The 9,481-nt window shown below is 40.7% G+C and overlaps 1 protein-coding gene and 1 long non-coding RNA gene across 4 annotated transcripts in view; one reads left to right on the forward strand and one right to left on the reverse strand.

The window, feature by feature from the left end:
- The window catches only part of LOC113330851, a 26,182-nt gene extending 23,339 nt beyond the window's left edge, over positions 1-2,843 (forward strand). For 2 of the 3 annotated variants that reach the window (XR_003350533.1, XR_003350532.1), the window contains 3 exons: positions 181-307; positions 523-786; positions 1,254-2,843. This is a non-coding gene — a long non-coding RNA (uncharacterized LOC113330851). Of the gene's footprint in view, positions 1-15; positions 308-522; positions 787-1,253 lie in introns of those variants that run through there. The other variant, XR_003350531.1, reaches the window with a different exon arrangement.
- A 2,290-nt stretch (positions 2,844-5,133) lies between these two features.
- On the reverse strand, positions 5,134-5,995 carry LOC113330834 (uncharacterized protein At2g29880-like). The gene is made up of 2 exons (XM_026577641.1): positions 5,719-5,995; positions 5,134-5,628 (listed from the first exon to the last, which is right to left on the reverse strand). Exons 1-2 carry the CDS (start codon positions 5,989-5,991, stop codon positions 5,134-5,136), a joined length of 768 nt encoding a protein of 255 aa, XP_026433426.1. The 5' UTR covers positions 5,992-5,995.
- Between the last annotated feature and the right edge of the window lie 3,486 nt (positions 5,996-9,481).

The following is a 9,481-nucleotide window of genomic DNA, read 5'->3' on the forward strand; positions in this document are numbered from 1 at the left end:
TTTTTTTTTAGATTATCTATTCTTTTTTTCCATCAGTATGATCAATTTGTTTTGCTTATTTTATGTTTTAGTATTATCTTCGTGTTTTGATTTCTTTTACTGTTTTTCGTGTTTTGATTTCTTTTACTGTTTTTTTTTTCTTTTAAGATTTGATGAAGGGGTTTTGTGTTTGTGTTGTAGGGATTCGTCGATTGAAGGAAAGCTTGGATTTTTGATACCGTGGATTGCAAACAGATTCAATTTAGGGTTTACATCCATTGAAGTAAAGCATAATCACCGAGATGATGAGGAGGAATAGAAGAAAAAGGTATATAAACAGAAACCCTAGAATTACATTCTTAGATTTGTTTTGCTTCTTCTGATTATTTATCGATCCTATTTTTTTTTAAGCAATCATGGTTTGTTGATCATATTCTTCTTCTTAGAATTATATTTCTTATGTATTAGGCTTATTTTGTTCCAGCTCAACTGCGTTTCGTGTTACAAATAAGCTAACATTTTGTGGACGTGTTCTGTTAACAGAGAAAAAACTGAAGTGGAGAAAATATCAGGGCATGGATATGTATTTTTGGATCGAAATGACTGTTTACATCTCTAAGAACATATAATCCCTCTGCCACCTACATAAGGCTAATGTATGTTGGATTGACTTATTCTATGTTTGTGTTCAGATTCTGCAAGGCATGGGAAGAAAGTGAAAAGACAAAAGCATAGAACAAGCGTATGGGACTGTAATTTTACCCTGTTATTCGTCTAATCACATAGCTTTCCATATTATTACTGAAGGTGAAATAAGTAAATCTTCTTAAAAATAAAAGTTTTTAGCGGCAGGCCAACTTACTGTCGGCTCCATGATTGATGTCTCTCATAAGTGCGTCATATTTATAGGGGTCTTTTGGTTTGTTCATTAACTTTTTATACTCAAGTCACTTCCCTTGACAAGTATTATAGACCATCGTAATTTTTTTATTTTATTTTTGTTCATGCCTTCCTATTGATCCTTTGCCCCGCATGATGACTGTGTATTACTCGGTTATCTTTCACCACCTATTCATGATAGTTTGGAATGTGATCAAGTTCATATTTTTATTCTAAAAATCCAGGAGAACCTTCATTTACTGTTTATCGTAATGTGTAAAACCAGATCATGTAATTTCTTAGGCTATTATGCTGCTTCCTCTTCAGTAGTTTGTTATGGTTAACTCAGATGCACAAATTTCAACTGCTTAATACGATTGTGCTCAATTTTGCAGGGCGTTGGAAAAGATGTCCTCCCAAGAAAGCTACTATTGAAATGGAGTTCAAGAAAATTGAGGTAATCACATATTTTTGGTAATTGAACCTTCACCGTATTTGGCAGTTTAAATTGAGACGAGATGATGATTTTTCCGTATCTACATTTTATGTTTTTATGTTTAGTCGGTTCCAGTTTTTTATTTCATGTAAAAGGAAAAGTTGATACCGCGTCTGTTGTACCCCGGATAGGCATTTCTAGCAGATCAAAGTGTTAAATGTTTTGCATCATTTCACTGTTTCATATCTTTTTGGGTAATGCTGCAAGGGGGATACTCTTCATATTCTATCACTCTCTCATTCTTCAAAGTACAATTGTTTGTGAAAATACCTGAGAGAAAAAAAAAATTATGAAACAAATGTACGAATTGTCTCCCCCTAGCAAAGTTTTCTTTCATATTACATCACTATACTACCAATGTTATTACTGCTTCAAAAGGGTGTGAGTTATTACTGTCTTTAAAACTTGCAATTTTCAGCAATTGTGATTTGTATATCTGGGCCAGCTAAAAGACACTATACTACCAATGTTGTCATTTCCAGGTGTTGTCAGTGTTAATTCATACCTTCCCACATATCGGTTAGTTTTCAGCTTTATTTTTTTGGTTAAATATCTTGGATTCATGATTCTAGGGTTATATAAATTATTGAAGTTCAAAATATCGATATGATGCAAGAATTATAGGTCAAGATACCTATCTGATGCAAGAAATAATGCATCTTCTCCTCTTTCTGAGGTTCTTAATTGAACATTGAATGCTGGCTGGTGATTGAATACCAGCAACTTTAGCTTCCAATGTTTTGAATTTTTTGAATTGCCTGTAATATTTTATGAGCCTATACAGGTGGAATTGTTGCTTAGTGAAAGGATTATTGTGAATGGTATTTAACTCTTAACTTCACCTCATTGATTTTTCTCAAATCTTAAAAATAGTTATTTCACGGTAGAGTTCAGTTGGTAGCTTAAATGACAAGGTTTACAGTTTTGAAGGATATAATTGCAGTCATAACTTAGCTTGGCCGTTAAAGGGTTAGATGGATTAGGATAGCTAATCGAGTACAATATTTACTGAATGACGACGGTCTGCAAAAGCTAATTACAGGTGCGATCTTGTTGGATGAAGGAACTTGGCTTCTCGGTCTTCATCTAGCTCCCAAAATTTTGAGAGTGGATACTCTAAATCACGAGGAGAGCTGGTCTAGCTTATGGCGAAGTATTCTGTATCAACATGTCAGTTTCCATCTCTTTTCTCAATTTGCTACATGCTGATTATTTGTATTTTAGGTTTGTGGACCGGTCAATTTTGATATGGTAATGGTGCATACAGTCATGTACTTCAGGTTTGTCTAAGCATAGTCAAATTTGATGTCCGATCTCTTCTATGAGGTGTCTAATAAAAGAGATGCGGAAAATAATTAATCGAAAAATGTTTGTTTTATGTGTCTTAATTTATCCATTGAGTAATTTCTCCCGGGATGTAATCAGAAAAAAAGTACAATTGTATGATTATGTAGATTGACACTTCAATTATAATAATGCATATTTGATATACTTTTCTTTAGCTCAGATATTGGGATTAATAGTTGTCGATTGTAATGATTTTGTGAATTTGGTAGATAAATAAATTATAAACAATGTTTAAGACAACCAAGACAATAAGATGACATAGTTTAAGAATTATGAGCAATACAGATAATATTATAGCTGTCTGATCTTATCTTTTCAGAGGGTCGAATAGTTGAAATAATTACAATATTTGAACTTTGCACATGGTGCCTAGAACTGCTTTGAGATGACTTTCTTCTTGAGGGCGAATAGTTGATCCAGGTAATTGTACTGGGTTTTCTTAGAGCACTATAAGTTTCAAACCGTTGATGTGACTGAAGAAGAGAAACTGCAAATATCATTTTATTGTTTTTGAAACACGAGTATTTATCACATCGATGGCTGTGAAAAAGTTAAAGGCCATGAACTTAATTGAAATAATTTGCGTTACTTCAAACTTTTTTAATTTCTTTAATCGATCAACAACGGGAATTGAACATTTAACTTATAATTTGGGAGTGAACACTTAACCTATAATTTGGGAGCGATGTGATGGAAAGCGAAGCCACCTCACACCACATCAAAAATGCTTCGCGACGGGACAGAGCGAATACACGTCACACCAAATAAAAAAGAGCGAATACACGCCACACCAAATAAAAAAATTCATCATGACGGGCGCCACGCCACAACAAATCTAAAATGCATTTGGAGGGGGAGAGACACAACAAATCTAAAATGCATTTGGAGGGGGAGAGGTGAAGCCGAGCCACATCAAATCAAAAACTTTTGGCGACGGGGCGAGGCAAATCTAAAATGCATTTGGAGGGGGCGAGGCGAAGCCGAGCCACACCAAATCTTAAGTGATGGGGTGATGGGTGAGGAGAAGCCGAGCCACACCAAATCAAAAATGTATCGTTGTGGGGAGAGCGAAACCGGCGACGCCAAATAAAAAATGCAAGGGAACGGGGCGAAGCGAAGCCGAACCATACCAAATCAAAAATTCTAGGCATGCATCGAGACGGGGCGAGACGTAGCCGAACCACACCAAATAAAAAATCATAAATGACGGGACGGGGCGGGGAAAAGCCTAGCTACACTAAATAAAAATGATGGTAGATGAGTTTGGGATCCGCCCCGTGCGTAGCACGGACACAAATCTAGTATACACATAAATACCGCAAAAGAAAACATCCACGAAAAGGTTCTCAATAATTATGAAGACTGCATTTGTATAGTAAGAATCAAAACCATTTAACCAAAGTCTTAAACATCTAATTACCTGTTCCCTCCATAACACAACTTCATGAGAATAATACACATTACCCGGGCTACGAAGAGCGAAGTTTCCTTTCCAACCACTTCTTTCGTAGACTTGCATCTAAAACAACAAAGGTTTTCGCTCTATTTGCATCTACCTCTAAAAAGTCACAAGCGTCTAAAAACAGTTCTTCATCTATGTCTGGTAAAGCACGAAGTGCAGCCATCCCATCCAAGTTTCTATTGAGACAGAGTCACTTGTTTCTTTGGTCTTCTTTGCTAACGAAGTGATTGCACTCGCCATCTCAAGAATAGCATCAATCATGCTCTGGTCTGTGTTCTTCAGTTTCTTAAAGTATCCAGAACCTGTTGGCGACTTAACTAGACGTTTGTTGTGCTGATTAAGTATATCACCATTCAAATATGAGGAGAGACTTCCTGAACATTGACTACTGGATCTCCGCCAAGATTGCTATTTCTTATACCACCATATATTGCACACAATCTTTGTAATGCGGCACAGGCCTGACTCGGTATTGCCTGACGTCTGGGTGTGCCTGCATGGTTTATATGTTAGTCATTCGCCATTGAAAGGGATCGGGATCTTTTGACCACAGTTGCAACAACTTGGGACCTGCATGAAGATCACCCAAGGACTCAAGGCTGATTTTTTTTGGGATGACGGTACAAAGACACAGATCATCTCTCAAAAAAATCATGCCTGGACCATCTCCATGTGGACCCAAAGAGAAGCATAGCGACCAGCTGTGGGGGAGAAGCTGCATTAAATCTGTCAATAGATCCTTTTTTCAACACAACAAGATTCAAGAAAATTTCAAGGAAGAGATGTACCTTGACGTAATCATCCCAGACATGAACATCAGCTTTGACCATTTGCAGTGTTGTATCCCACTCAAACCCACCATGGGTAAGAAGGCTCCTAATACAAACATACTGTTTCCTCAGGTTTTTGAAACGATTGTACAATACATCCTTGTCATACTGAGCTCCAAATTTGTCGCTAAACAATGCAATCATGTGCATCCATGCCTCTTTCGAGAAAGTACGCCCAAATAGACATGATCCTTCATAAGATCAATAAAGTAACGGTCCATTGGGGGTGTCCAACTGACCCTAGTACGATATGCATCACCAGTCAGCACTACACTTGACCATCCTTCTGTGGCAAAAGCCCCTTGTACAGATAACACTTTCTCGTTCTGCTGGTTCGACGTTTCTGAAGAATGACCCATGTTCTCTACCTCACAAAAAGCTATTTCAGTACCTTCTTTGCTTCTCTGCAAAAGACCTTCCTCATCAGCATGTGAGGAGTTCTCAATATCATAAGCTGGATCTTCTTCAATTGCAGGTGTTTCCCCGGACATTTCACTCGAAGAATCATCCTCCATATCTTCATCATGACCCATGTTAGTAACTTTCTCATCAATAGGTGAACCACCATATATCATACACAAATCATCATAGAACGGTGTGATCTTAGTTCTATAAGACCTTGCATCCGGGTGTGCCTGCACGGACACACATCTTATCACAACTTAACAAAACACTAATCTACTAAATGCACAAATTAACAAGTTCATTAAAATAAAAAAATGTACCTTGACATAAGTATCCCACATATTATCATCAGCAACCACCATCTGCATCGTTCGGTCCCATTGAAAACCATTGTTGAGAAGAGTAGTAATCTCATTATATTTCCTTCGCAAACTCTTGAAACGATTCTTTAGTATATCTTTGTCATATTGAAACCCACATTTCTCATTGAATAATGCTGTCATGTGAGCCCATACTTGTTTTCGAAGTGCCTGATCAGTCATGTTCCCTCTTCGAACTTGTTCTAATACTAAATCAAGGAAATAACGATTCATTGATGGTGTCTGTAGGTGTAGATAATCCACAGGGCTAGGTGGCAAGATCCTAAGCTATGATACACCAAAGAACAAAGAGCGTCGAAGCACAAGATAGAACCAAACGGCGCAAAGAGCGAGGTATCACGTGGGTCGGACGTGATGGCCCAATAGGTGTCGGATGTGACGTGACCCTTATCCTCTGACAGGTCGGGCGAACAATCAGAAAGCACACGGTCAGACGAAGGAAGATGGTCAAACAAAGGAACGAGAAGAAAGAAGGGCGACATCGTGTTAACCAGACGATTAAGACTCGGCCTCGGGTGAAGAACTATCGGTCAAACCAGAAAGTCGGGAGAGTAGTGAAGGTCCGATAGGGAACAACTAAATTGATGTAATGTGACCAACATTGTAATTCTGTTGTATGTCGACCTTGGTCTATAAATATAAGGGCAGGTCGAGAGAGAGGGGCAGGTTGTAAGGGGAGGAAAAGAAGGCACCATACTTGAGTTGTGAGAGCTTCACCATTTGAGAAGGAGAGAACATTTGTAACCAAAGAAGAGAAATAATATCATTCACCCTTTCACCCCGTGGACGTAGGTAATCATACGGAACCGCGTATATCTTTGTGCCTATGTTTGTTGTGTATCTTCACTTTGGGTTAATCGATCTTCTACTTCGTTGGATGTGGTGTGTGGTTTTATGCCACTACATTCTGGCGCCGACTAAGGGGACGTCTAAGTTCTCCGGATACCTTGACTGCATGTGCCGACAGAGACGATCCAAAAGCTCCTAAAAATACTTTGTGTGTTAGTTGATGCTATGGGATGAACTCTGCTCGGTGAAAGTATGTATATGATCGTTTGGTTTGAAGTCTATTGAGATAGTTAAGTTTTCGTTGTTAAGATCGAGTCGTTAGCAAACATGATCAGTTGGGTCGATCCCGAACAGTCGACTAGTCTTGCTTGTAGGCGAGTCTGTTTTCGTGTCTTAATCTTCGTTTTCATAGTATTTTTTGCACTTATCTTCGTATTTTGATCTTAGTTTTTGTCTTGCGAGTTCAACAACGGAATACCGATAAACTTCCAAATAACATCTTTGATGCGTGGTTGAAGTTGCTTGAGGTTCCATGTTGGCTGGGGAAAATGCCAAAGCAACAGCATGGCGAGATCATCGGTCGCTGGTGAAAAAATCCAAGGAATCAAGGGAAGACATCCCTTTGTAGTTCCAAGGGAGTGCATAAGTCTTAGTCCAGTTTTTTCCATGGCATGCTGACCTCATAAAAGTACGAATTGGGACCTTTTACCCACAAAGAACTAGGTGTTAATGATTTGAAGTCTAGGGAATGTAGGACAAATTGTAGTTAATACAGAGTCGTGGTACTGAAAGCGACGTCGTGCCCTTGAAAGCGACGTAGCATGATACCCGTTTAAAAGAGACACTTAGAGTCTGAACAGGGCAAACTGGCGAGGTCAGCATGACAGAGCAGAGAGAATCGTACTTTTGAAACTCAGTTTTAGTGTCAGTCACCTTTTTCTTCTAAAAACCGTACGTACTATAGAAACTTTTCAAAAACAGGTCAAAGTAAGGTGTTGTATGTTTTCTCCGACGTAGGTAGGGACGACTTTCAGACTCACAACACACTGTGTCCGATGGCTAGCACGTCAGGAATGGGAAGAACTCCGAGGAACCGCACGATCTCTAATAACAACATGCAAGGAGGAGTAATTGGGACGAGGCGAGAGAGTAACGGGCATCCACCACCAGAGGAATCACAAGCTGCTGCAAGGGGTATGCCAACTGTGGACGAGGAGATCGATCTGGGATGAGACGGTGACCCATCGCCTCTGGAGCGAATCGCCTCGCCCCAAGGAGGGATGATCAAATAGATGGACTTACTGCGTCAGACACGGAAGATGATGAGGCAGCATTGATCCTGCATGCTCAGAGACGAAACATCAGACGACAAGCTGAGTATCAAGAAGCCCTCGGGCGAGAGCAAGAACGACTAGGGCGAGTACAACTAGGGCGAGAAACAACTATCAGAATCGATCCGGAGACATCGACTCAGATACGCCCCCGCAGTACCACCTCCACCACCTATGATGACAGCACCACCCCTGCCCATTTAGGCCATCCAAATGGTCACTCTAGCCATGAGAGTACAGATCCAACACTTCTCGCAATTCTACAAAGCCAAAGAAGGCAAGAGGCGTCTTTAAGGGATCTTGAACCTAGCTCTAGAGTTCGAGAACTATCAGCTACGGAACTTAAGGTCGAGGTCGAGAGGACCTTCTAGCCGAGGGACATCAGGACGCCAAGGCCGAATCGGGAAGGTACCACATGCAGTAGGACCAAGCAATTCCGGTCGATCAGGACCACCCCCAACACCACCTATCGGAAGATACGGTCCACCTGAGGATTCATCGACAGACGACGAAAGACATGAGAGGAATAATCAACAGAGAAACACAAGGTCCGACAATGCGACTGAAGCGAAGCTAAGAGAGTTAGAGGAAAAGATAAGGAAGTTGTCAGGAACCGGCGAAGAAGATAAGCTCGTCGAGGTCATAAGCGAGGCCGAGAGGACCCCTTTCACCCAAGAGCTAGAACTAAGGGCCTTCCCACCTAAGTGCACGCTCCTCACCTTCCCATCAAGGTTCGACGACACGGGAGACACAGTTGAGCATTTGAAGATGTACACAATGTCCCTAATACAATGGAAAAACCATGAGGTGGTAATGTGCAAATTCTTCCCTGCAAGCTTGGAAGTCGAGGCAAGAAAATGGTTCTACAACCTCGCACCAGGAACAGTCAACAGTTATGAGACTCTAGTCGAAGCCTTCCTTGAGACATACATTCACAACAACAGACCTCGGCCCAGGGTCAACAGGTTATTCACCTTGGCCCGACGGTTCAGAGAACCTCTCAGATCATTGACCGATAGATGGAGAAATTTGTGTACAGAAATTAGGAAAGTACCCGTCGACCAGCAGATATTCGGGTTTGAAAACGCACTTGGGAGGTCGGATCCCATCTGGATAGCCATGTTCACTAAAAAACCACAAACATTGAAAGAAATAAGGAAAATGCAAGAACATTTCATCGCCCTAGAAGAAATTCAGGAAGAGTCAAGGGATAGGGGAGTGCAAGAGGCTAGTGCGGCGCCCGAGTCAACATCGGACGATGTTCAAAGGCGACACGAGAAGAGACCGAGCCAACCTACGCGAGGAAATGGGAAGAAGGAATGGGTGGCTAAAGGAAAGAGGGCACGAGGCGAGAACATACCCCTTTGAATGCACCACTAGAAGAAATCTTCAAAGAGGTAGAAAAAAGGAGTGACATCATATACCCAGCTTCAAGAGGGGTACAGTTCGAGGAGACTAAGGATCGCCCGGAATATTGTCATTATCATCAATATTGAGGCCACTCTACAAATAACTGTCGAGAAGTGAAAGACATCGTGCAACACCTTATTAGAGATGGTTATCTGAGGCAGTTCGTCCGACAC

Source organism: Papaver somniferum, unplaced genomic scaffold (assembly GCF_003573695.1).
Source record: "Papaver somniferum cultivar HN1 unplaced genomic scaffold, ASM357369v1 unplaced-scaffold_119, whole genome shotgun sequence".
In the NCBI taxonomy this organism is placed as follows: Eukaryota; Viridiplantae; Streptophyta; class Magnoliopsida; order Ranunculales; family Papaveraceae; genus Papaver; species Papaver somniferum.

Excerpts from the sequence above, each read along its gene's own strand:
- LOC113330834 (XM_026577641.1), bottom strand. The coding sequence starts at position 5,991 with ATGAATCGTTATTTCCTTGATTTAGTATTAGAACAAGTTCGAAGAGGG. Across the intron at positions 5,629-5,718 it reads TGTGGGATACTTATGTCAAG|GCACACCCGGATGCAAGGTC; the intron begins GTACATTTTTTT and ends GTGTCCGTGCAG.